This window comes from Chamaea fasciata, unplaced genomic scaffold (assembly GCF_029207755.1).
Source record: "Chamaea fasciata isolate MVZ Bird 193981 ecotype frontalis unplaced genomic scaffold, bChaFas1.0.hap1 SCAF_3, whole genome shotgun sequence".
NCBI lineage: Eukaryota > Metazoa > Chordata > Aves > Passeriformes > Sylviidae > Chamaea > Chamaea fasciata.
In genome coordinates this window covers 73,500,978-73,528,080 of record NW_027094088.1, presented here as the reverse complement: position 1 = coordinate 73,528,080, position 27,103 = coordinate 73,500,978, and the positions used below count along the sequence as shown (strand labels likewise).

Sequence of the window (27,103 nt, the reverse complement as noted above, 5' to 3'; positions counted from 1 at the left end):
GCGCGACTCCCGGGTAGGAAGGGCGGTGGGGAAGCGGGAGCGCACCGAGGCCCACTGAGAGGCAACAGGTAGCGACAGGTCTGGCTGCGGGGCACCCTGCAAACTCAGGGCAAAGGGTGGGGTCACCTTCACTTCTGAATTTTGCCGAAAGAGCTGGAGGTGCTGCGCTGGGTTTGTGCCCGTGGGCAGCGCGCTAAGAGGAGGTTTGCCAGCGCGCAGGGCTGTGGACAGTCGCGCCCAGAGATTATGCAGCAGGGGCTGGGCCCTGCGTGGATTTTCTTAGCAGCCACCGTGGCAGGGACTGGAAGGCGAACAGCATCGAATGTGCATATCCCCACCGAGGGCAAGCAGAGACAAGGATGTCCAGCACTCGAGGGAGGAGCTACTGGAAACTGGGTTGTGTGCCACTGGGTTTGAGCGTGGGAGGTTGTAGAGAACTGGAAAGTCAAGTGAAGAAGAGGTGAAATGGAGAGAGTCCCAAGAGGTGAAATGAAGGAAGCTGCTGAGGAGGAGTTGACTGAGTGCAGCCATGAGGACAAAAGGAAAATTGAAAGTGCTGCTTCCCACCTTTTCACCAAGCTGCGGGAGTTTGCTAAGCTTGATCTATTCTGACCTCAAATTCTCAGTCTTTCACAAGATGGCCAGTGAATGCTTCCTATTTCAGCAAACAAGCTAGCGTGTTCTCTCTTTTTGTACATAGTATGATCCAGGGTCAAATCAAAACCATAAAAATGCTTCTTCCTGTGAATATGCATTTCATATGACAAGTGCTCTGGTGCCTCGTATTAATCGCTTTATGGTTCTTACGGTGATACATGCAATAAGTGGAGATTAACTGTGGTCATTATTTTACTACAAATAAAATATACAGTAAATTATACTTCAAAAGAATTTCTAGAAGTAGTGTGTTCTATCCTTATCTTGTGGGAAATGCGTTAAACCTCAATTTATATATAGATATACTGCTTCAGACAGACAGTTTGCAAATGCATGTCAAGGAGGCCATATGGAGAGGCTGGCAGAAGGGCAGCTAGTGAACCAGTTATATGTGCCAAGTTCGATTTGTCACACTTTACAGTACCAAAAAATATTTTGTTCTCGTTTTGAGAAGGAAAACTCTCATTAGTAAAGATTCAACAACGTACTCCTCAAAATGCATCTTTTATGAAAAGATCCAGCATGCCTGCTTTTAAAGACTAGACTTGCTGGTATGTAACATACCTACAAAAGCATGCAGTAAATATGGAATACTGATTTAAATTGTGTGGAATAGAGGAACCCTGATTTCTCCGCTCACGTTTGTCTTGGCCATTAGTCCTTGTGGCTAGAAGACTGACAGCTTTCAAAACTAAAACTAGGGGTTTGGTTCAAAACTGAAGTATTCAAAATGGAAACCAGGGATTGTCGAATCATAAAATATCCTAAGCTGGAGGGGACGTACAAAGTTCGAGTCCAACTCTGACTGTGCACAGTACAGCCGCAAGAATCACCATGTGCCTCAGAGTATTGTCCAAATACTTCTTGCAGTCTGATGGGTCTGGGGCCATGACCACTTCTTTGAAGAGGCTGTTCCAGTGTCTGGCCACCCTCTGGGTGAAGGTTTTCTTAATATTTAACCTAGACCTCCTGTGATGCAGCTTCACGTCATTCCTTTGCATCTGTTCATTGGTCACCAGGAAGGAGATCGGTGCCTGGACCATACCTCCTGTGCCTGTAAGGGGACAGTGACAGTGGTGAAAGTGGTGCAGGCCAGTGCTAAAATCACCTTTTTCTCCTCTGCGTAACACTCAGAGCCTGGGGATGTTTAAATTGGATTTGGCATCATAATTCCTCATGTCTGTTTCATCTCCCAGCCTTTGGTGCTTTCAGGCGTCTCAACAGTTTGGGTTGGCTGGTAGAATTTACCCTCCCCAGGCAATGCAGGGTGAATGCTGGACGTACCTAAACCGGAGGCAGTGTCTGTGCGACCGGGCAGCCTCCGGTGTCCCACACCGGCAGCGCTCCTCGCTTCCCTGCGCCGGCCGGGGGCCACCAAGGCTCCGAGCCCCCGCCCCTGTGGAGAAGGCGGCGTCTCCTCCCCGCCGGCGGGGCCGGGCCTGCTTGGGCGGCTGCCATGGCCGGGATGGGGCCGGGTGGCTGGTGGCGGGCGGCGCGGGCCCTGCGAGCGGCGGGCGGCGGCTGGAGCCAGGCGGCAGCGCCCGGTGAGCGGGGAGCGCGGATGGGTCTGTCCGGGGCGGGCGGGGGCGAGCTCGGCCGGCACCCGAGGACAGCCCCGTGTGGCTGCGTTCGGCGGCGGCGCCGGCCCGCTCCGAGCGGGTCCCGCGGCCCGGCTGAGCCGCTGTGCCTCCCCGCCAGGCCCCACCTGCCGCGGTTTCTGCGCCGCCGCGGAGCCGAACGTCTCCTACCAGGAGCTCAAAGACTTGAAGAAGGCCAACGTCCTTCACATTGACGTGCGGGAGAGGTGGGAGATCGACAGGTTTGGAAAAATTCCGGAGTCCGTCAACATACCGCGTAAGTTGTCAACGCTGCCATGTGCAGGCGTCTGGTGTTCGCGTTCCTCCTGGCTGGAATGGTCAAGAGGTGGTGACTGAGCAAAGAGGCACTAGAGGTGCTGGAAAGCTGCTGGCATGTAATGAAGCTGAACTTTCCCTCCAGAGGGATTAGAAGTCTTGCAATGTAAACCTGTCTGTGGATGGAGAATAAACAATAGCTTGTTTTCTGTATTTCCCAGTGGGTGAATTAATGGAAGCTCTACAAATGGACCCAATGGAGTTCAAGGAGCAGTATAATCAAAAAATGCCGTCCAAGTCAGACCCTGTGGTTTTCTCCTGTTTGGCAGGAACAAGAAGTAAACAAGCACTTGGTTTTGCCATGTCCTTGGGTTTCAGCAGGTATGACTTCATTTTTAAGGATGGGATTAATGCTAGAACACATACTCACCTTGGGGGCAAGGGTGAAAATTTACACGTGGAATATGAACAAAACAATTGGTATTTGAGCTAAATGCTTCCTCTTGTCTCCATTGATCCTTGAAGGATGCCATTGGGTGTTGCAGCAAAGTCACCCTCTGAAACAACCCCTCAGCAGCTCTGCACATGGGCCGCTGGTGACACAAACTGCTGCAAGACCAGGCTTGCCACTGAAGGGTCCTTCTGCCTCTTAGGGCTCCCTTGCTGAGATTTTTCTTCCTTATACAGCTTCATAAGCACTAATCCTGAGATGCAGGAAGACTGGAAATGGAAAGGTGGAGAACTGCTTGCTTTGGTAGTACAATCTTAAATAGTTTAAGAAACCACACCCTTTTGTTGAATTGCGGTTCTCCCTGCACAGTTCACTGTTGACAAATGATGCCTTTGCTTCCTGTAAAAGCTTTGGATTATTCGCCAGGAGTAAAGCAGTGAAAGCAATAGGTAACAAAACAATTATAGAATGAAATCTAGCATTTGGTTTGCAGAATTGTTAAACCTATCTTTGGAAGGTGCCTCGCTCTCTTGAAGACTGCAGATAAAATGTAAGGCATTGGTCATTTGCTTATGTTTCCACTGAACTGCAATTCAGGAACTGGAACATTCATGTTAATTCTAGTCAAAAGTACCAAAGCATGTTCTTGTTTCAAAGTGAAAAATATCCCGCATTACCTGTTTTTCATGCTGTCTAATTGAAGGATTCTATATTGTTTTGCATAGTGGATTTTTGTTTTACAGAGTTTAGTTTTGCACAGATTGATGTCAGACCTATAGAGCATGTAGGTTTGCAAGGAAGTAGAGATCAGTGTGCTGGGTTTATTTGGTGACAGCTGATGTATTAGACATAATAAATAGACATGTAAATCTCCCACTGCTGTGAGTTTATTCTCATTCTTTTAAAAATGAACTGGCAACTGTTTCATTGATCTAGCTGCTATTTCTTGCATGTTTGAACTCCAGCATTGTCATTTGGAAGAAAATTTACAGAACTCACTGCATGGAAGCAGGTAGTATTAGAGTAAAAGGAATGTCCATCTGGCTCATTGAAGCTAGGTGCAAGTGTATATGGCTGCAGAGAATTTCTGTGGTTTTGTTTTTTGTAGAGTTTTTCTGTTTGTGGGTTTTGGTTTTAGGTGTTTTTTACTTTTTGGTTTCAGGTTTTTGTGTTTTGGTTTTTTTTTTTTTTTTTTCTGTGTCCTCTTAAGAGACAATATTTTGAAGGACTCTTCTTGAGAAAGGTATCTTCTGCATATTTTCAGAGTTCAGCAGTATGCTGGTGGCTTTGATGACTGGATAAAACATGAACCTCCAGAAAAGAAATGAAGATGACAGCCTCAGCCCTTCCTGCCCCCCCATCAAGGCTTCAGGATGGTTTGCAGGTTTTAGCAAACATATGCATTCCACTTTCATAATAAAGCTCATTGCTGACTTCTCGTTTAAATGGACATTCACCTTCAAATAGCCACGCATATCAACTGCTTGGTTTAAATTATACCCAAAGATTACAACACAAACAGAAGACATGAAATTTGCTCAACCTTTCAGCCTTTACTTTGGGTTATGGTTTTGGTGAATGCTTGTGAAGAGAACCTAAGTGCAGATTATGTTTACTTTTTTGTATGATGTAGTTTATGACTATTTAAACTAATGATGATAGGACAAATAAAATTATTATTTCTCAAATAGCTGTGTCAAGCAGTTTGTTTGGAATAGTCAAGCAGCAGAAATTCTAGTATCGAGGGGTCAAGGGGACAACAGAATCCCACTGCTGGCTGTGGTGTGCCAGGCCTCACCAGGACTAACATTGCCTTTTGAAGATCATTAAGGTCAGACTGTGTAGAGGATTTCAGAGCCAGTGAAAATATTTAGTTAAATGTATAATTCATCATGCTTGGCTGCATTGATCAAACCACCAAACTTCAGCATACAAATGAACAAATAAAAGCAATCTAATCAACTAAGTCAGTGCTTAGTCATGAGCAGCCAATGCTTCCTTTTGTAGCTACATTAATGTTTGTTGGCAACACCTAGAACTACATAACTACAAAAACAAGTTATTCTGTGTTACACCAAGATCTATCCAGCCCATTATTTTCTGTTCGGCAACAACTGGTAAAAATCATCTGAGGAAGAGCATAAAACAGGATTAGTATGTAGTGATACCATCTCCAGATTACTCTCATTTACAACTCAGAGTGCTTTAGGCTTTGCATGTCGTAGTATCTTTGGGTATTTTTAAAATTTCAACAGAAACTCAAATCAGACACAGCAGTGGTGAGAAATCTTTCCTTTTGTTGCTTCCCAACTTGCCATGTATTCTTTTCATAAGCTGCTCTGGCTTCTTCTGTCAGAAGTGAGCAGTTGTCACCCATCAGTCTTTACACCACTTGTGATTTTTCTAGACTCCTGCTGTCTTTTCTGAACTGAGGAGTTGTGGGTTGTTTTGGTTGTTTTTTTTTTTATAATTGGAAAATTACTGTATATCTCTTTTTTATTTTCCTTTTTTATTAATCATGGTAGTTTTTTTGCAAGATGTTTCTCAAACTATTTGTAGTTTGTCAAACTAGATGATCCTTTCTAATTTGCTTTCCAAATGATGGGGTTTGAGTTGAGTAACTTGCCTGATCCAGTTTGCCTCCTTTGGGATTTTTCCTTAAGTCTTTTTGGCAGAGATGGCTTGCGTTTGCTTTGATACTTCAGAGTCACCTGTTGCCATATAATCTGTGAAGACTTTCAGTTACTTCCCTTTCAATGAGATACCACCTCTCCTTTGAAGTGAAGCACAAGAAAGGTGCTAGATTTTTTTTTTCTGCCTCCTTAGTAGGAAGACTGTTGAATTCACATTATATTCCATTTCCTGTTGTTCAAAATTACATCTTTTAAAAACTCTCTTCACTGAATCCAGCTCTTTTGACTGCACTTTATTCCCTTTCACTGTTTTTACTGGAATCAAAGCTGGTAAAATTAGCCTCATCTTCCCAGTAGAGAAATGCCTTAAGGAACTCTTAGGTACCATCAAGAAGTGCCTGACATTTTAGCTCAAGAGATTTAGGTCCCACTGTACTTTAGGTGTGAAGTAAAGTCTGCAAAGACTCTTCAGCAGCAAGAAAATATTTAATCACTCTAGCCAGAATTCTTCATAAATTCCCCAATTCCAAAACATAAACTTTCTTGGCAAATTACGTGGTCTATGTGAGAAGACTAATGCTAACCTAAAGAATAGTTCCTGTTTAAGAACTCCACAAAACAAGAGGTCAAGTCACTTTGATTTATTTCTATTCCCCAAGTCCACATTACAAATAGCACATTTTAGACTTCAAGAAATTAAAGCAAAATAGCCAAATTCCACTTCATCAATCAAGTGTCTATAAAAGGTATGGATCAAATGGCAACCAAGTAGCAAAGACCAAAATGTATAGTTTTTTCTACCTTACCAAAGTGTTTGGGGCTGGTTCACATAACGGTTTATAGAAATAACCTGAACAGAAATAAATGCTAGTAGCCTAATGGGCTACATACAAAACCACTTCAGTTATATTTCACTGAATGACCAGCCAATTACAAAGACTGGTATTTGCAAAAACAGGTGGGCTTTTTTTAAGGGGCCAGCTTTTTGAACCAAGACACATCACAGAGCACATGTTTTCAACAATCTCCCTCCAGTATATCAGAGCAGTGAAATGTGTTGTTTCAAGAAAAAAAAAAAAAAAACCCGAAACACACAAAATTGAAAAACCAATCCCACACAAAAAAACAAACCAGAGACAAAAAAAAAAAGAGAACAATGTTACTGAACTTTATCATTCAACTTTTATACTTGGGCAAGTTGGCATTATCATTCAAAATAAAGTTGTACAGAACTTAAGTAGAAACAAAGTTATTTAAAAAATCAAGAAATCAATTAAGGCCAATTCCTGTCTTCAGTGGGATATCTGCCTGAGTAAGGAATGCAGGATATGGCCTTCAGTTTGAAGAAATCTCATTTTTCTCCAGCACAAAGTTAACCAAGGAATCCCGTTTCAGTTATCCTAGAGTTGCCCCTTACATCCCAATTAAAATTAGCCAGTATGAAGCTCACTGAACACTTGATTCTCTTAAATAAACTCTCTATTGAACCACACAAATTCACACTAACAGTGAAGGCAGACTAACAGTGTATATCTTTTCTACAAAAAAAAAATCCACCATAAAAAATAGCAATAATATCCAGATTTGTACTTGATTGTGAAATATTCCGATTGTACCATACAGTACATTTATTTGAAGAAAAAAAAAATCCTAGTATGTTGGGTTGTCTTAATTGCTAACACTTGAAATGTTTCAGAAAACTGCAGAATCACTATACATATTGCACTTCTCTGGTAAGCTGGGCTACTATGTATCATGGCAAAAACAACCAAGTAGATCTACTGAGGAATACAGCTTTTTTAAACCTCAAAACAGAAACTGACTTTCTTTCCTGCAGCTTTCATTAAAACTGTAACAATATTCTTTACAGGCTCTTCTATGCATTTGTTTCTGAAGGACTGTGTGTTACTTGTTGCAGAATCTGTATTTTTTTTTTAAATCAACAAAACTGAAGGTAATGGATAGACTCACCACAGAGTGCACTATCTTCCTTCAGTCACAAACAAAATGAAGACAACAGAAGTCATTAACACAGTTACACTTAGGCCTCGGGTTACTGTCGCTCTAAAAATAGTTCACTTCAACACAAATAAAACCAATAATGAACTATTTGTTTTGAGTGAAAAATGTTAATCTTTTGCAGCTTGGTTTAAAGTTTGATGCCTTACACTGAAAAATCTTAGCACATTTGCTCCAGCGTCAGAGAAAATGATGTAGTTTTAGAGAAAAAAGCTTTCAAAATGCTTGACACAAACAAGCTATTTATTCTTCGAGTTCTTTGTCAAAGATGTTACTAAAACCTTCTGTCCATTTCGTGAACACAGGAAATATCCCAGGATGTCAAAGTGGTCCATAAAGAAATTCTTTGGAATGCCTTAAGATTGGCTATAACTAGAGTTCTGGCTACCATTTGGACCCTGTTCTCCTTCACTGTTGAAGAAAACAAAAACATGTCTCTTCAATAAGAAGCATCACATTACATTTTTATCTTTTTTTTTTTTTTAATTAAAAGATACAGTATTCTGAAAGTAATAAAAACCTTTTGAAAGAAAATACTTCAACATATACATAAATAGGTCAAAATATTCTGCTCAGTTTCCTAAAAAAATGCAAAGGTTATTCTCAGCATGCATAAATAACTTCACCATATTTATGTGAATAATAATTTCAATATATGCCCATGAAGCTGCCTGCTGAATCTACTTCTGAAGTCAACATTGCAATGTTCACATTACATAAGCATGTGCACAGGAATTTGCATGTGCAGATTCCCAGCAGTGATATTTAATCACAGTAATTAAATACGACATCAAGCAGGCCCAGTTCCATTGAACCTGGCCCAGCCATGGAGCCTCACACCAGGGTTCCTTACATTTGCTGAGTTGTATTGATCACATTCTAATCACATTAACACTCTCCATAAGATAATGAATTTTAGGCTTTCCACTAGCTCCTGAACAATCAGACTGGTTTTGTATCAGAAACATCTGCACTGTAAAAACACACACTATACCTTGAATTAAGCATTTACACATTCTTAAAACTGTAGTCTAGTTTTTCCACAGGAAAGGTGTAATAAGGAAGTACCATACCTGTTTGGAGGTGGTTTTGGTTTAGGCATTTTACTAAGAATAGTAGCCATCTCTTTCCTCTCATCAAAGTTCTTCCACTGCTCATACAGTTTCAGAATAACCCTGATTATTTCTAAAATCTGTATTAGAAAGAGATCCCAAGGTCAGACACGATAGTGATTTTATCTTTGTCACAGCCCGTTTAAGTGTCCAATTAACTAAAGAGGCCCCAAACTGAAACTAAACAACACAATTTTCATATTATAAACAGAGCAGTCTCACACTTAATCTGGTCGTAAAAAAGCATTTAATTAGTTTTTTGATTTGATTGTGAATTGAAGCCTGAACAGAATACTTCCCCTTTCAACTGTATTTACTGCTTCTCTTCCCCTGCAGACTAAATACCTATTTATTTATTCATTCATTTGCAACTACTGTCACAGCTTATAACTATGCTCCTGGGAAAATTCAGACTTGGGCAGCATGACTGCAGCTATATGACCATGTATTATCAATACAGTAATTGATGATTATAAATGTCCTATACATATTAGGGGCACAGTGTGGGAAAGCAATAGCCCAAAACCACAAAACATTCACGTGAGCTCTTTCCTTCCAAGAAAGAGAGATAAGGAGTTTTAAAATACTTCTTATATTCTTATATATCTATTTTAAGAATTGCTGATACTTCATACTCTGCTTCTGGAAGCGTAAGCATTTCATACAAGTTTGGATACTTTCTATCTACCTTAATTTCCTATTAAATTTCTAGTGCAGTATTTTATATAAAAGCTGGAGAATGTTTCATCCATAATATGCTTCATCAGTCTCTAAATAAATAAAGTAGACTTCTTTCTCCTTTTTAATATATAAACTTTGATTAAGTGCTAGAGTGATATATTTTGTCCTCGAAACAAAGGTCAGTTGGTAAAGAAGTCCATGGCGTTCATGTGAAAAAATCAAGCTTAGGCTTTATCACTGACACAAGAACCAACACATGTAAACATTCTAAGATATTCAGTATCAAGCTTATGGTAATTTTATCTATTAAATTTAGGTTGGTTCTCCTTTGCTGCCAGTTTATTATCACCCTGCCTTTAAATGTATGACAGCATAAGTCACAGGGCTCTCAACACAGCACACCATCCACACTGTGTTAAAATTTCAAGACAAATCCTGTGATATGAACACAATGCCAATGCCATAACATCAGTGGAATAAAGGGCAGTACCAAGGGCACAGAGGGAAATGATACATCTCAATCATAACAGGCTATTTAATTCCAGACACTCAGTTTCAAAAATGTCTGAAAAAAATATGTGCTAAGCAAAACAGTGTGATAAGGAATATGAGTACAACTTCGATTTGCTTGCTGGAGCTAAATAAAGGTTAAAGAAGTCAATCTAAAAAGTAAAAGAAACTAGTGAGGATGAAGAACATTGTTAGAATAAGGACAACTGCATCCTGAAACATGATAAATTAATGAAGGGGATTATTTGACAGGGAATTCGCATTAGCAGGGAACTCATATGAATGATCTCGGTGTCTCCCTGTTAAGCACTGATTGACGTCACGGTGCTGGGCATCCCGAAAGTGTCAAAAATGTCCTACACTATGCTGCACGCTGCACATGCATATGGAGAAAATTAAAATGGTGTGCTGGCATGATGCTGAAGAGTGAATCAGAAAATCACGTGCACTTGAACTTAAAAGTCAAACTCATGCTGGCAATCTCGTGTGTCGGAAAGGTGCTGGGAATTCTTTTTCTGGCAAACAACGTAAAAGATACAGGGTTTATACTTCTGTCTGGAAAATGGCAATACCAGCAATGCTTTTGTTATGCAATGGTTTTCTCTTGACTTTCAGAGCAGGGTGATAACCAAATAACCTGACATTTTCTCCCTTCCAAAGAGATCTGCCTAAATGCAACAGCATCTAACAAGATCACTGAATTTTAAGTTCAAATCAGACAATGTGTAAGACAACCATGACTACCATTTCTGGTCAGTCCATAACAAGTGGTGGGAATAAAAAACAGAGTACCTTTTCCATATCAACAGACAGCTCAGCAAACCATTGCCTTGCATCCTTCTGCTGGACAACACAGGCCACATGTAGGCAAGCTGCAAAGATCAGGTGACATAGATAATGAACAAAGATACACTCCCAATGCAGTTAGAAATATTCAATTTTTTATAAACCCTATACAGTTCAACAAAGAAAACTTGGGATTAATTATCTGACTTTTCTTTAAGGCTTTTTAACTTGCAAGGCTACAGTGTCACTGCTGTATGAAACACAACCTGAAGCACCTTATGAGGGCACTCTGAGGAATGCTGGTGATGGGACAGTGCACAGAATACATCCAGTTAAACATGACAGGAGATATTACTTGTTACTTACCTAGAGCTATCATGAAAGGAGGGTACAGCAGACAAAGATCAGTTCTATATGTGTCATTCACTATCCTCCTGTGCAAAAAAGAACTTTTAAGTATCTTCCTATTCACCTTTAGACTATATCCCTTCAAAAACTGTTGTTCGTTTACAAATATTTTGTCAGTTTTCCAGATGGTCAAAGCAATGAGGCTGCAGGGCAAAATATCAAGGAAAGAGATCTTTTCCCTTGTAAAAATCTCTTAAAGCCTTCCTTTTTTTCCCATGTAGTCACAGCAGAAGTTTATCTGGAAATATTCTTTTAGTACATAAATGTCTTTCTGCAGCGGATGTGTACGTATACCATCAAATAATTATCTGTTTCACAAGTAAGGGCTCGCATAAAAGTAGCACTTCTACTGTCTTTCTGAATTTGAAACAGTTGAAGAATAAGAGTTCTGCCAACACAGCTAAAAAATGCTATATATTACTTCTACCTCCTATCAGATGCTATAACAAATTGACAATGTTGACAGAAAGAAATTTCCTCTACTCACAGTCACCATTAAGTAATGCTAAAACTGTGCTATTAGAGCTAGTCTTAAAAAAATAAAAATTAGACCACTGCAAAGTAAAATCATGACAGGGTTAAAGACAGAATAAGCTAAGTCAGGAACATATACCTGCACAGGTTAACTAGGGCACCCTTTGTATTCAAATGTGGCTAAGCCTGCTTGGTTCAGCGAAAGCTTAACCACCTTTGAAGCATAACTGTTAAACATTTGCTTTCTTGCTGAAAGAAGGAACTATTTCCACTGTCTTCATTACCATGCCAGAGGTAGCAGCATGTCTTCTTGGCCCATATCTTGCACATATTGGAGCAAAGGTCTATACGGATGATATACTATCAAACAGCAGTCCTAGGAAAAATGTCATCAGGACAGAAGTTAGATTACAATGCAGATCATGTTGTCAGTTTGTATTAAAACATTTGGTTTACATATCAATTACTGATTATTTTTTTAAGTAGCATTCTAACACCTAGCCCTGCTCTAACGAGGGCAGTGCTCTCTCTAGAATACCATTACACAGCACAGTTGCCAGTCTGTCAATGTCCTTCCCCCTAGAGACACAGAAAGTCACATCTGCAGCACACTGAAACTTCATTTGCTTACAAACCCGTAATTCCCACTTGGAAATACAAAATGCTGCCAGAAAACAGTCTGCTACTAAATACCATACATGGAGAGCATGCCAAAATAATTGATGCTGGTTTGGAAAGAAAGAAAAGAAAAATTCCACTGCTCTCAAATCCCCTCATTTCAGGTCCAGATAAACAAGAAGGAATAATCCTCTTGCTAAACGCAGCCAACTGTGTGGATACTACAGGGAAAAGCCGCGCCTTAAGTTACATGTGCTGAACGCTTAAGTGAAACACTGTTACTGCACACACTATATATTGCATAGCATACTGGAAAAATAAGCGAATCCCCAAAACTTAACTTCTTGTAAATGCAATTGCTTGTGCTAAAACTCCTGTATACAAAACTCAAGAGTTACTGCTATGTATAGCAGAGGTGTCAAGGACTAAATCTAAACACGAATCTAAAAACTGTATTAAAACACCTCGTAGGTAGAAACAAAAACTTTGATCTGATCTCCTCTGTGTTCAGTTCCCAAAACATATTCTCTCATCTGCTGTCTAACTCACTAAGCTGCTCCCTGGTTTCTCTCTCCTTTTCTCTGCACTTGAGCAGAACTACTCTAGTACAGTAGTACTGGAGTCCAAGCCATATGCAGAAATTAAGCATCACTCTTCCCAAGCTGCCTAAGAAGCCTGGGTTGCCTCCTTTCAGCTACCTGAGCAAACACAGCAATGGGATAGCAAATCTTATAAAAAACAGATATAGCTCCTTTCTTTGAAAGGGTCTGGAAGAAAATGTCCCACTGTGCTCCCTTCATCCAACAGCCTGATAGTTACAGTACCAACTCAGAAAATGGGAGGCCTGAATTCCGTTTCTTCCTCACAGGATTCAAACCCACATCTCACTTCCTAGATTACTCTAATTATTAGGCTGTTATAGACTAGTCTAAATGGGATAGTACCCACACCTTCTGCTAGAACATATATGTGTAGTCCCAGATTCTTCCAGGCAAGAAGAGGGCATAGAAAGAAACACAACTCTTTATGGTCATGACTGGCCATTCCATCTAGGGAAAAAATGACACTGACAACCCAGTCTCTGCATCAGGACTTAGACACAGTTACCTCTCTCACAAAAACAGAAGCAGTTCCACCAAAAAACCCAACCTACCATTAATTCTAAGAGATAGAATTCACATTCTAGTATCTGTAAAGAAGCAGAATCACAGTTAATAAGCAGCATGTTTCAGGCAGGAGAAAAAATTAACTGACCCACAATTTAACATCACAAATGCACAGGAATTCTCAACAACTATTTCCGACAGTCCTAAATGCATTTTTTCTGAAACTACAAAACCAAACAAAAATAAAACTATTATTGGTTATTACCTTATCACTATTATAACTTATCTCCAGTAACAATAACAATGAATTTAAATATTTTACATCAAGTTTGCTGTGAAAGACTGCTTCATTGGCAGCACTTGTCTGATTGTTCCAACACTTGGTAGCAGCAAATTGTTCCCAGTGCTTGAAAACTTCACAGCAATAGAGAAGTTATTTTGTAGAATTAGAGCATCATCGTCAGCCCACTAACTTGTCAAATAGCCTTTCCAAACATTTTCAGATCTAATTTCAGATTAAATATTCTGTCCAATTGCAGCAATTAAATCAGCTCTCACTCTCAATAAAAAGGTGATGCATTGGTGTCATCAAGGAAAAGATTGGACTACTTTGGCTATACAAAAGCAGCACTCCTAAATGTATTTCTCTTTGCCTTTATCTGTAAAATAGCAGTGCAATTTTATTATGACGTCTGAAGTATTTTATATTCTGATGCATCATTTGCGTGAAAAGCAAACCAACAAAAAATAGTATTTGTTACAGATAATCTAAAACTATTTAGAAGTTTAGCTTTCAAAATTCTACAACACTGGTCAAAATTTGTTTTAAGAAAAACTATGAAACTTCTCAGTATTGTGACTGAGAATACCTTGAAAGTCACTGGTAAATTTAAATTTTAAGTACTAATTAAAAACTATTTTTCAAGAGCCATTAAATTTTACAGGCAAAAATAAAACTGCTTTCTGAAAGCCAACTGTTCATGCCTGCAAGCTTGGAAGCATTCCAGGTGCAAAGGCCATTTACTTTCCCTGGAGCAATGTATTTGTAACCAAGAATATTCAAAAAAACCAAAAATCTCTTTTCTCATCATGCTATAGAAAAGCTACCGTTTCAGTCACCCTACCACTTGTCTTTCCTGCCAACAATTTAAGAAAAGGAGGTTATGTAAGATTTTCATTATTTTTAAACGTAACTTTCCCAATATTCTATACAAAACTAATCATGACCAAGCCCGAAATATGAGTATGAAAATATTTCTTTCTTAGAATTTAAAAGACAGAGTTTCCTGTTAACCATTATTAATTTATTTGATCAAGTTGTATTTCAAATAGCATACTTACATGGTTCATCCTATAAGGAAACTCCTTTGGAAAGGCATATGAAAACCTAGTTTTCACTACAGTAAACAGAAAAAAACATGTTAAAAAATGCAATTAATACTTCTTTCCATTTCTATTCATTCATCTGCATATAGCTCTTCAAATCTATCTGGCAGCACAACTTCAAGTTTGTGGCTTTCAGTACAAAAGGTTTGTATTTCAAAGAGAAAAGTTACAAGATTTAAGATCCTGAAAAGGAAAGAGAAATACACCTGAAACCCTGATTTGCACAGATACTCAGCCAGACATTTTGACTGCTGCTTTGGACACTATTAAGTCTTCTGATTAACCACCAACTAGCTCAGTGACACCTAACTTCCCACAAGTTATCATTCACAGAGCTCTCCAGCCACTGATGTTCAGTATCTCAGTTCCAACTCTAAATCCAAAGAGAATTTTCACGTGGGATTTCTACATAGGTTTGATCCTTCAACATGCAAAATTTTAAAAGAACTAATGAAGTCTTAGAAAAGCAAGCCCAAGGGCAGGGTAAGGGAGCTCAGCCAGACTTCTTGCAGGTCCATAATGTAATGATGATCTCCAATAGAGATATTTAATAAATCTTTGTGCATTTTACAAGGAGAATGAGTACAGTTAGTGCACTGATAAGAAGCATGTTAATACACAAAAACAGAGTGATTTCATGTTAGAATGCTGAACATAGAAAAACAAGAACACTTGAAGACGTGGATTTGAGATTTGTACAAGTAAAACATAAAAAATCTACTTTAAGTCCTTGTCCTCCAAGGAAAACAGGTAACAGTTAACATCCTGGAAGTGGACCATATTCCTTACATTAATGACAGACAGTATATTATTAAATGATACTATCAATATTACTTCCAGAAAATCAGTATGACAGTAACCTCAAAAAAAAGACAGCATCAGTCCTCTGGACCAAAGAATTCATCATTTAGACCTATGGTGAACTTTGCTAGAAAATTTGTTGTAGGACACCAAGGCTGGTTGAAATTATAATTATTTCAATAAAGAGATGAATTAATAGAAGAGTTTTTCTCAAGATGTATGCAAACTGAAGAGGTACATAGCAAAAAAAATTACCAATTTGAGAAAGAAGATAGGGAGAAAAACCACTTTTCCCACAAAGCAAGCTGCCCACACAACCACTACACAGAGCTGCCATCTTAGTAAGATGTGTGTCCTAGGGTGACTTTATGATGCTCGTATTTTCATTATTATTTTTATTATTTCATATTATTCATTCTTAATACTTGCAAGCACTTTATTAAATAAGTAATTTTTTCCACTTTTCTCCAAAAAAGCTTTTTTCCCAAACCAGCTAAAGAGAGGGGTCATTTAAGTTTACTTTTCAAAAGAACCCCATTTAAAAGTTTCCTCCCAAATTTACCCTAAACCATAATAATGTGTTAACAGAGGAAAAAATCTTCTGAAAAGGTTATTGAATATCAGGCTAAGATTATCTTCCTTACAAGGAAGCAAATGTTATTAATTTCATGTTGCTACCTAGCTAAAAGCAAGCACACCTCTTAAACCAGCCACTATTACATCAGTCACCCCTTTTGTTAGCTTGATTTTGCTTTTACTTGTCTTGCCTCATCTTTTCTTGCCTTCGGTACTAAGACCTCCCAAAAACTGCGGTGTGCTACTGAAGCAGCTCTGGTAAAGGAAGACCAGGTAAAATAGAAGAAAAAATGCTTGGAGAAAGCCTGTTGCATTCTGTCCCCAGTTCCATGAAATGCACAGTACTTATCAGGGCTGTCAGGACTTCTAGGTCTGAAGGAAGAGCTGTGGGGAAAATCCTCTATAGGATCCTGAGAAACAGCATAGCTAAGAACAAGATGTCCAAGTAAAATCAGCTGCTGCGTATTTACCAAAATCCACCTAACCTTCTCACTGATGCATCAAAACTTCCACACAACGATGCTTCTGATGTAAAAATAGCAACTCTCAGTGTTAAATCCAATACTGGTCTTGGTCATGCTGACACTGAAGATGTGTTTCAGTTCCTGGTGGCAGCACTGTCACATGGCCAGCCCCATGGACTGATACACCCTCTGCATGTGGAGGCTGCAGATGCAGCCAGTCACCTGTCCCCGAACAGCTACAAGGGATTCTGAAAGTGCTGACCTACATTTGGAAGAGCACAGCCAGGAATTGCCCACTGAGAGCAGCTGGACCTTCTGGGTCAGATAATAGTATTCAGCTAAGGAAGACATCACTTCAAGAGTTTGATGGATGAGATGTAAGTTACATGAACTGGGAAATACAAGGCAAGTGGGAAAGACAAAGAATTAAGTAACTACAGGGTAATTTTATTGAATTTATTGTGAACAATAGGTTGCAAAATGTATCTTTAGAAATAAATATCATGTGCAAAGACTAATTTTATGATGGGGGAAAAAGAATTTTAAAAATTTGAAGGCATACAGCCTACCAAAACTTCTTAAAACAGGCACTTCCACAGAGCCATACCTTTTAATAAACAGACAAAGCCGTAAATTTCCAATTCTATCTTTGACTCGTTCAGAATTCAATTTACTGCTCGAGGTTGTTTATAGTTTTATTTTATGACTTTGTTTTCACCTATACCTGGCGTAATTTCCAACCATAATCAACCAAAACTAACACAGAAAGGACCCTTTTGTCTCTGTATTTGAAAACAGAAGCTATTTATTCTAAATGGTTTTAACTGGCTCTTATAGTCTCCCATGATTTGATGAAAAGCTACTTTTTAAAAAAAGCCAAGAAACCAACTGATCTCCCTAGAGAGATACCTAACTAGAGTGAAATGAAAATTACTGATACTTACATACAGAAGTAGCAGCAGAAATCAACCTTGTATTTGAAACAACACCAAATTCCTGAAGAAAAAGAATGGTAAATGAAGTGAACTACCTGAAACACCATACACTCACACTGTTATCAAATTAAAATAATGGCTTCTTACTAAACTGGGCTTCTTTTTGCACTGTTGTAGTATTTGGTTTTTTCCCCCACCCCTTTTTTTTTCTTAAGGTGAACAGGATTAAACTCCTTACCTAAAAGTTATTTCATTGATTAGTTGCTTGGTTGTTTGTGAGGAGCAGTAAAGATTTATGAAAGGTACTTAAGCCACAAAAGCTCAGCTGGCTAACATTCTTTATATAAAATAGACAAGAGGGCTTCAAGAAGGTTAATTTTTTTTCTTTATCCCACCTGGAGAGTAGAAACCTGCCATTAACTACCTTTTTTAGTTATGTTTTCGTGAAGTCTTAGGTCCTGTGCTGAGACAGTCAGCAATCTGAAAATTTTCTGTATATAGTGTTCTTTCAGAGAAGTCCATAGCTGAATCAACAGTGCTGACCTTTAAAGCTGCAGAAGCTTTACAAAGGCTACACAGGAAGGAAGGCTACACAGACTTCTAATTAAAGGTACATCTATGCATATACACCCTATGTCTGTGCCTGCTTAAAGGCTTATTTAACAGGTTGATAAAAAAGCACCCTCTCCAACACTCTCTCTATTTTCCTTGATGTCTTCCAAACACTGAAAAAGTGTCACAGTACTTGTACAGACAACAGTATCACACATCACCACTAGTTTAGTAGGTCTGTTTCTATCATCCATTAAGTGAGTTCCTTCTGTAAAACTCCTTAGTGCTGACATATCATAAATTGGCCAATTTGACTTTTTTCCATTACACAGACACTTCTCAAACAGCTGTGAAACTTGCTGCAGTATAGAGGACTAACAGCAGCACCCAGCTGATATTAACTCTTGGCCACATTCAAAGGGGAGTACCAATGGTGGAGGCATGGAGCCTTCTTACCAAGATCCCTAATGGGTCAGTTCCTTATGTTAATTTCTCAAAGACAGCACATGAGCTACAACATACATTTAATTCAAGTAATGAAAGTGTGGTAAACTCTGAGGATCCCTTGCTATATGAAATAGAACGACATAATTAGGAAAAAAGTTCCAATTATGTTTTAAAGTTTGAGTAAACATAAATAAGGAGAAACACACCAGAAAGGAGACACTGATTAAGATATACACAATTTAAGGTACAGTGTATGTAAATATGTAAACACTGTGTCACAATGAAACAGCCACTTAAAATACTTTTTTCAGTTTTCAGAGGCACTTCAGAGGCAATTCAGACAATTTTGAAGGCCTTCTCTGTCTCCTTTTCTTAAATGCTATAGAAATATATGCAAAAAGGAGAAGGTTTCAACCCCCAAAGCATGAAGAAAGACAAAAAATTTTAAAGTCCTAAACGTTTTCTTTCTCTCATACATCACATAATGTTACATTAAAAAATTGTAATACTTCATACCTCTACTTTGGATGCCAAAAACACACACGTGGGAGCCATTAATACTGGATCTATACTTTTTAGGGAATATCTGAAACGTTACAACAAAATTATAATATGTTGTTTCATACATGTAGAACGATTAATCTATTAAGAGCACCACACTTCCTTTTGAAAAAAGCAAAGCTTAAGTTAACTTTATTAAAGCATAAAAGCTTTACACCATCCAGAAAACAAAAGTGGCACTGTTTTTAATACAGAACTGCATTTTTAAAGGGCTACCAAAATGTGCCTAGCAAATGTTTTATTCTTGTACCATCATAGTAAACAGTCCTACCTGGCATAGAATCTCTTGAAGTAGACTGTAGCAGTGGCAATAACTTGTTGTCTTAATTTAAGATGTTCACCTAAAGCCTGGATAACTTAAAAAAAAATGAACAAAAGCTTGAGTTGAGTTTTTTTAAACAATTTGACACCAAATAGCAAAGGGTCTCAAAACATGGCTAGTGCTGGGGATTCTAAGGAGCAGCACCACAGTCTTCTCCCTCAGTTCAGTTGCTCTAGAGAGACAACACGCTGCTGTAAAGCTACAGACGTGCAGGTGAAGAACCGCTGCCTCCTGAAGCTTGGGGACACCTTCAAAAAGGAAAAGGTACCTTGACTTCATTGTGCACAAAGTGAGTATGACCTTCAAGAAGATGACAACACAAATCTCAGAAGGGTAAAGCTCAGGTATTCCATTTTAGAGCAAAACAAATTCAGACACAGGAAATATAAATCCTCAGCTCTTCAGTGCCACACAAAATGGATGGGGTTTTTTTCAAACAAGTAAAGCTGCCAAAACAAACATGGTCATTTAATTTGGCAGAGGCAGCAGGTGTTAAAAAAATGACATATTTAGTCTAGGGAGAGGGGGTGGGAGACCAGAGGATGCAGTCAGCTGCTCCATCACGGTGGTCCTCTGCCAGTTGGCCAAGAAACAACCCTGGTGTCATCTGTGCAGGTAGCTCTTGTTTGGCCTCCCAGGCAAAGGAAAGGTGCCAAGCAAATTAGATGCATCAAGCTGGGATTAAGAGCAGGGGTTGGATGTAAAGAATGGCACAGTGAAACATAAGGTTGTTACTTGTTATTTTTCCCATACTTCTTTGCCGCCATCACTGTGAGCACGGCTTGGCTCTGTGAAGACTCCCTCTTCTTTTTTTCCTCCCTCATGAGAAATGTCAAGAACAGTATTTTAAAATACACTTAAGTAGGTATTTTTAAAATGTACAGCAAGACCAAGACAGTGACCACTGGTGAGAAAAGCAAACAATTCTGTTGTCAGTCATCACTAAATTCTTAGTCTCTATTTAAACACCGAGTAGAGAGTTTTTTCCCCATGCTTTTATATGTATCCCCTGCAAATGGCCAGGGTATACATTTGTCACCCACTGGCAAGGCCCAAAGCAACACTAAATCCCTGTGTCATATCATTTTTTTTCTAGAGGAGAATGCCAAATTGGGACTAGTTTGACAGCAACAGTAGGACAAGCAATACTTCTGAAAAGAGTGTTAAACCCAGTATGCAAAGTCTGTACAAATATTAAACATTTTATCAGCATATCTTGGGAGGTTGGAAAGAATTTTTGCCTTTAATTTGACCATGGGGCTAAAAAGCTGTCCTACTACTAGGGCATCAGAAAAATTCAAGTATTAGGCTAAACAGAATTCTCCAAATATGTTTCATACTCCCATGGGGTTTTCAGGAATGGTTAGGCCATCTGCTGTCAGGGAAAAATCAAGTGTGGTTTAGAAGAAAAAAATGGACAAGAGCCTAGAGAGACTTAATGAAATGGAAGCTTGTATATGCTGGGAAGAAGTCCAATGCTTGTAACTATTTTAATATTTGAAAAGAAACTATAAGATCATTTCTTCCTATATGTTTACAAAATAAGTGGTTTCAGTGGTTTGTTTTTTAATAAAGGTTGTTTGAAATCTCAGTATTTTGAGTAGCCTCTAACAGAAACATTACTGCTTCTGCCCAAAACCAAAAAGGGAAAAGAACTAATCAACATCAGTTTCTTTTTTCAAACTACTTTAGAAGATGATCTTTTTCCTTTTCTTCATAGCTGCAGGAAGCCATACAATCAGTTAGTGATCTACTGCACTTGTTTTCCAATGAAGAAGCAGCAGGAAATTTCCCCTCTCCATGCAGATTTTAATTGCTTTAGGGAACAACCATCTCCTGGGCTAACACACACTGAATGTGACATGCTGTAGCTGAGCCTCATCTGCTCTCAGGTAGTGCAGATGGGAGACAAGGGGGACCCAAAGCAGGGTCTCTGTTCAGAGGCAGGCGATGACACAACACATCGAGGGCCTGAACAGGGCCAGCTCTGCCTGAGCACAGAGCAGCCCTGGCTATCCTGCCCTCCTTGCTGCACAGGGGGAGGAGGCCCAGCACCACTCTGTCCTGCAGAGCAGGCTGTGTTCACACAGGCACAGGGGAGACGCTGGCAGAGCTGCTCTCCAGCTGCCCCCAGTCACTCACCTGCCTTCAGGGGAGGCATGGAGTGCCAAGGAAAAGGACCCTGGGAACCACAAACCAAAACTAACAAGCTAACTTGTTTACCTCGTAAAGCTTTGTTTACCCAAGAAAAACAATGAAGCGAAACATTTTAAAAAGCATATTTCACAGTTCAAATTAATACTAGTGAAAATTAGCATAGAAATACAGTTTTAGAAATACCCATAACCCTCCTTTTGTATTATGAAATTATGACACCTGGTTTTAACCTCAAAAAATTTCAGGAATGGATCAAATGGGTAAATCATTGCTAGCTTGATTTCCAGATATTCTATAAGCAATAACACAGAGGTATCCATAGTGATTGTGTTTATAGCATATGCAATTGTTACAAAAATAACTAAGCTAAGAGAGAAGCTGGGATAAGTATCCTTCACAGATATCATTCCAGCACTGACATAAGATCTTCCAGTGGCTCTGGGAAAGTCACTTCACCTCTCTGTCTCAAGTCTGGCCAGACAGCTGAAAAAAATAAGCATTCTGTACTTTAAAGGACTACTGCAAAAATATATAAAGAGCAGCTTAAAAACTTGCAAACAAGCTACTAGTCAGCAATATCCTTTGCATAAGGAGATTTTTTAAAATATTGAACAATTGCACAGAGAAAATTTTAAGTGCCTTTGGAATCTGATACACTCAGGTGTGACCATTCACATGGATAGTGAAACGCTCTGCAAGATCAAGTGAATCTTAGACAACTTTACATGCAAGTCCCAAATTCTTTGGGAGAACAGGCTGCCTGCCAACAGCTCTCAGAAAATTGTAGACAATTTGAGAGCCACCTGGTACAGGGAAATCAGTCAGAAGACAAAACACCGGCTGTGTTGCAGCCTTCTGAGAATGTAAACGAACACAAATAACAAGTTTCCAAACTCTGTTGTTTAACAGGACGGCACAGATCACCTAAAATACTTACCCCACCCTAAGAACCCACCTAAAGCCCAGACTGAGTACTAATACTTGACACTGAGCCTTTAATACAGTAGCTTACCAGTTTCTGTTTGCTTCTCCTTTTATGTTCTGATAAGAATCTCTTGAAAATAAGAAAATTTACTGCTTCCACCTATCACAGGTTAAAATACTATATATGCAGCTAATTAGCCTGCAAGGTCTCCCAGAATTGTGTTAGCACAACTAACAAATAATGATGTTATTTATATTCCACATCTTTGTTAAAATAGGCAGTGAAAGTATATGTAATACCACAATGAAAACATTACATTTTCCAAGCAATTCAAATCTCCATTAAGACATGGCACACATTGCACAGATTTTATGGCAGAAATAAAAAAAGTTTTACCATTAGTAAAAAATATCTGTAGCTTCCAATATTCTTCTTCAGTGAGAAATTTCAAGTCTTTCTGGCGTTCTTTCAAAAGATCTTGTTTATCCAAAATCCATTGTAAGCTAAAGGAATGGAAAATAATTTCAGCAACTCTTTATCAACATTATACTGAGTGTCTCCTGTACAAACAGGCTATGAATTAAAGCTCGGGGATAAAGGGCTTGTGGCCTTTAACAAAGCCACAAACAATCTTCTCAAGCAACTGTTCTTCAGAGTTTTCGAAAGTCAGACAACTAAAAAAAAACTAACAAAACCCCAAAACCCAAACAACAAAAGATGAATTACCGGGGCTGAGATCAGCCTCTACCAGTAGCAAACTGAGCTGGCTGTACAGATCTTAGATCCTGACAGTCACTAGCAAGGTTTATGTTGCAGCCATTTCATTACGGGCACCGTCCAAACCTTGACGTGCTCACCATGAGGTGTTTCAGGGCAGAACCACAGAATCAATTAGGTTGGAAAAGACCTCTGAGATCACCGAGGCCAACCCATGACCGAACACCACCCTGTCAACTACACCATGGCACGGAGTGCCACGTCCAATCTTCCCTTAAACACCTCCAGGGACGGTGACTCCACCGCCTCCCTGGGCATCCATTCCAGTATCAATCACACTTCCTAATGTCCAAGCAAGCTGAGCCCCGGCTGCCCTACCGCAGGGCACAAGCGTGTCGGGGCCCCAAGCTCCCGCACGCCGCCGCTGGAGCCCGGGCTGGCGCGGGCACCGACACCAGGACGCGGCGCCCGTCCCGGAGCGCCCAAACGCTTCCCGAGCGGGGCGGGCTCGGGCTGTTCCCGCACCGCAGCCCGGCTGATCCCGCGGCAAGCAGGCCCCGCCGCCCGCCCCGCGCTCCCCCGGCCGCCCCGGGCCTCCCTTCAGCGCCGTGCCCGCCGCCCGGGCCGGCAATGAATGGACAGAGCGCGGCGGCGGCCCGCAGCACCCGTGCCTCGCGCCCCGCGGCCGCGGCACCCACTAGTGAGAGCTCTGCCAGAAGTTCCCGGCCATGGGAAGCTGCGGAGCGGGGAGGAGGCGCCCGGGCCCGCGATGCCCCGGCCCCGCCGCCACAGCGCCGCCGCCCCCGCGCCGGCAGCAGGAAGGAGGAGGCGGCGTCGCCGCCGCCGGCCGGCAACACGCGGCACTGGGAACCGTTCCCCCGCGCGCGGGTTCCGCCCGCCCCGCCAGCCCCCGCAGCCCCGCCGGCTGGCACAGGGACACGGAGCGGGATGGGCCGGGAGGCACCTTCCAAACCACCCAGTCCCGCCCCCGCCATGTGCAGGGACACCCTCCACTAAACCAGGTTGCTCAGCGCACCGTCCAACACGGCCTTGAATACTGCTAGGGATGGGGCGGCCACAGCTGCTCTGGGCAACCTGTCCCAGTGCCTCACCGGCTTCACATGGAAAGAATTTCATCCCTACATCCAGTCCAAAGCTGCCCTCTGTCAGTGTAAAACCGCTGCTTCTCCCAGTAAGGTCCCTATTGTAAGCAGCCAGGAAGGTCCAGACATTACTTGTCTTGTGCTGTTCTCCACCTCACTCACATAAATTCCCCTGTAACTTACCTGTTCCGAAGTTTTCACGGCTCATCTTGCTCCGTGCTGGAATTTTCCTCGTCTGAGAGAGCCTCTAGAGGTAGTTACTTAATAATTATAAATTTAAACTATAAACAGGAAGTACATGGGCCTGCTTTCTTTCCATGCTCTTTCCTGTGTTGGCTTTCAGCTTTGTGGGATCTGAGATGTATCAACACACATATTGAGATGTATCAATATTATGCACTTGAAAACTTGGGAACAGGTAAGTTAAAGGGAAATTTAGGTTCTGTTTAGGAACTATGAAGCAGAGAGGGAAGATGCACAGGGTAAAATGGTATCATGGTTTAGAAATTATATTCTCAAATGTTGTGTTCACACTGAAACTACTCCACACCACACATGACTCACACACTACACCGTGCCCTTTTCCCTCCCCTTTGGGTGGCTGGACAGCAGAATTGGAGACACAAAAGGTAAACAGCAAGGACTGAGAGAAGAGCTATTTACTGGAAACAGCAATGAGATAAGAAATGAACAGTAACAGCAACAATACAAATGACAGAGCATACAGGAAAACAAAAGTTGTTGCTCACTCTGTGGAAAACCCCATCAATGCCCAACCACTCCCTCTGCAGTGCTATCCCAGCCTGCAAGCAAGCCGTTTTCCTGCCCTGTCCCTGGAAAATGACATGAGGTAGCATTAACATGACCTAACCTCTAGGTCCTGGCCCTGACCCCTCCTGGTTACAGCAGAAATTAACCCTGTCCTGGCTGGAACCGGGACAGATGGAGACAATGGTGTTTCTAAATGCCCTTGCTGGCAGAATGAGACACCATTCTGACATGCCAGAGAGACTCTAGGTCTGAGACCCTGTTTTTACATAGGAATGCGGAGGAGGGAGGTAGAGAAAAAATATTTTATATAACCTTTACCTTTCCTTTCTCAGTGCAAGGAGACACAGTGGAAACCACAGGTTTGGGATGGGTTTGTGGGGAACCTGTGGGGGGTGTCTGCCCTGACACCTTGCTCCAAAAAATATGCAAACTGTGCAGGGTATGGGAGAAGGAACTTACTCTGCCATGTCAATGTCACACAGCAGTGAACAAAATTGCCAGCAAATGCCCTGGATCACAGCCACCCACAACTACATCACACACAGCACAGCACAGCACTAAGGAATCAGCAGAGAGACAGAGGCTGCTATATAACAGAGAAGCAGGTCATTGCCTTACTCAACATATTAGAGCAACCAAAATAGCAGCAAACCTCATGCTTCTGGTTATCACATCAAGTGAGCATCTCTCTTTTTTTCACCATCTGTCTCTACCTGACCCTGGCCTTTTTCTTGCTCTGATTTAGTACCTGTGTTTTGTTACCTCATGGTGGTGATTTGGGCTTCTGCACGGTCAACAGCTGGATGAACATGAGCCGGCTGTGTGCCCAGGTGGCCAAGAAGGCTGATGACATCCTGGCCTGTATCAAAAGTAGTGTGGCCAGTGGGACCAGGGCAGTGATGATCCCATTGTACTCAGCACAGGACAGGGTGCACCTCGAGTGCTGTTTCAAGTTCTGGGACACTGAGGTGCTGCAACTTGTCCAAAGAAGAGCAACGGAGCTGGTTAAGGGTCTAGAGCACAAGTCTTATGAGGAACAGCTGAGAGAGCTGGAGTTGTTTAGCCAGGACAAAAGGAGGCTCAGAAAGACCTTATCACTCTGCAGCTTCCCTGAAAGGAGGTGGTAGCAAGGTGGTGTCAGTTTCTTCTCCTAACAAACAAGAGATAGAACAAGAGGAAATGACCTCAAGTTGCAGCAAGGAGGTTTTAGATAAATTGTCATTACGAAAAATGTTGTCTAGTGTTGAAACAGGCTTCCCAGGGAAGTGGTGGACTTACTATCCCTAGAGGTACTTAAAAGATTATGGGGATGTGGCACTTGGGGACATGGTTTAGGGGTGCGCTTGGCAGTGCTGGGTTAACTTGATGTTCTCAAAGGTCTTTTCCAACTTCAGCAATTCTATGATTTTACACTGCACTATGGTAGGAAATACATAGTAGGGCCTGGGCAGGATATTTACCATGGCTATGATAAATACCATTGCTGCACTGCACATTGGGCATGGGAAACAGCTCTACCTGCCCTATATCTGGCACCACTGGGGCTGTCTAGTACTGCTGGAATGGGAGTACTTGACACCGCAGATTCTTGCCAGCTCCACTCCCAGACTCTCTTTTTCCTCATATTGCATAACCCCATTTCACAGCACTGCAGCAGACCGCACCAGTACCAGACCTGTGAAAGAAACTCTCCCTGCTCCACAGACCTAAAACCAGAGAGAAACAAAGACTCCTTGGGGTACACATTGCCCTGCTCAGCCACCCTCCTGGTGCCATACAAGGGGACACCCTGCCATCCTGGAGATCCTCCCTGCAGAATGGCACCCAGAGGGCTCCCAGTGCTTTGTGGGGGGTCATTCTCAGCCCTGCAGCATCCCTTGAGCAAAAAGGCAAAGGTTTCTCTAGACTGGGGCATGATGGGGATGCCCATTGCCGGACCAGGAGGCCTGCAGCTGGTGTGGACAGACAGTACAGGGGGGTTGACTGCCATGTGTGGGTGCCACTACGGCTCCATCTCCCTGGAGGCCAAGATGGGAGATGCTTTCTTAGGCAGGGGCATGGCAGGGGGGTAGACAGGG

General features: G+C 41.2%; 2 protein-coding genes across 4 annotated transcripts; one reads left to right on the top strand and one right to left on the bottom strand.

Annotated features, from left to right (window-relative positions):
- The first annotated feature begins 1,924 nt into the window (after window positions 1-1,924).
- On the top strand, window positions 1,925-4,648 carry TSTD3 (thiosulfate sulfurtransferase like domain containing 3). Of its 2 annotated transcripts, none has more exons than XM_066179501.1 (4): window positions 1,925-2,201; window positions 2,356-2,511; window positions 2,732-2,891; window positions 3,036-4,217. In XM_066179501.1, exons 1-4 carry the CDS (start codon window positions 2,114-2,116, stop codon window positions 3,175-3,177), a joined length of 546 nt encoding a protein of 181 aa, XP_066035598.1. In that variant the 5' UTR covers window positions 1,925-2,113; the 3' UTR covers window positions 3,178-4,217. The 2 variants fall into 2 exon arrangements, with proteins under 2 accessions (XP_066035598.1, XP_066035599.1); XM_066179502.1 differs by lacking the exon at window positions 3,036-4,217 and adding an exon at window positions 4,226-4,648 and having other exon boundaries at window positions 2,095-2,201.
- A 1,572-nt stretch (window positions 4,649-6,220) lies between these two features.
- Window positions 6,221-23,950, bottom strand: CCNC (cyclin C). 2 transcript variants are annotated; one of them, XM_066179499.1, is made up of 12 exons: window positions 23,850-23,950; window positions 22,831-22,937; window positions 19,302-19,386; window positions 18,986-19,055; window positions 17,480-17,531; window positions 14,650-14,705; window positions 13,356-13,391; window positions 11,869-11,960; window positions 11,069-11,136; window positions 10,709-10,788; window positions 8,687-8,805; window positions 6,221-8,024 (listed from the first exon to the last, which is right to left on the bottom strand). In XM_066179499.1, exons 1-12 carry the CDS (start codon window positions 23,879-23,881, stop codon window positions 7,970-7,972), a joined length of 852 nt encoding a protein of 283 aa, XP_066035596.1. In that variant the 5' UTR covers window positions 23,882-23,950; the 3' UTR covers window positions 6,221-7,969. The 2 variants fall into 2 exon arrangements, with proteins under 2 accessions (XP_066035596.1, XP_066035597.1); XM_066179500.1 differs by lacking the exons at window positions 19,302-19,386; window positions 23,850-23,950 and having other exon boundaries at window positions 22,831-22,915.
- Window positions 23,951-27,103: the final 3,153 nt, after the last annotated feature.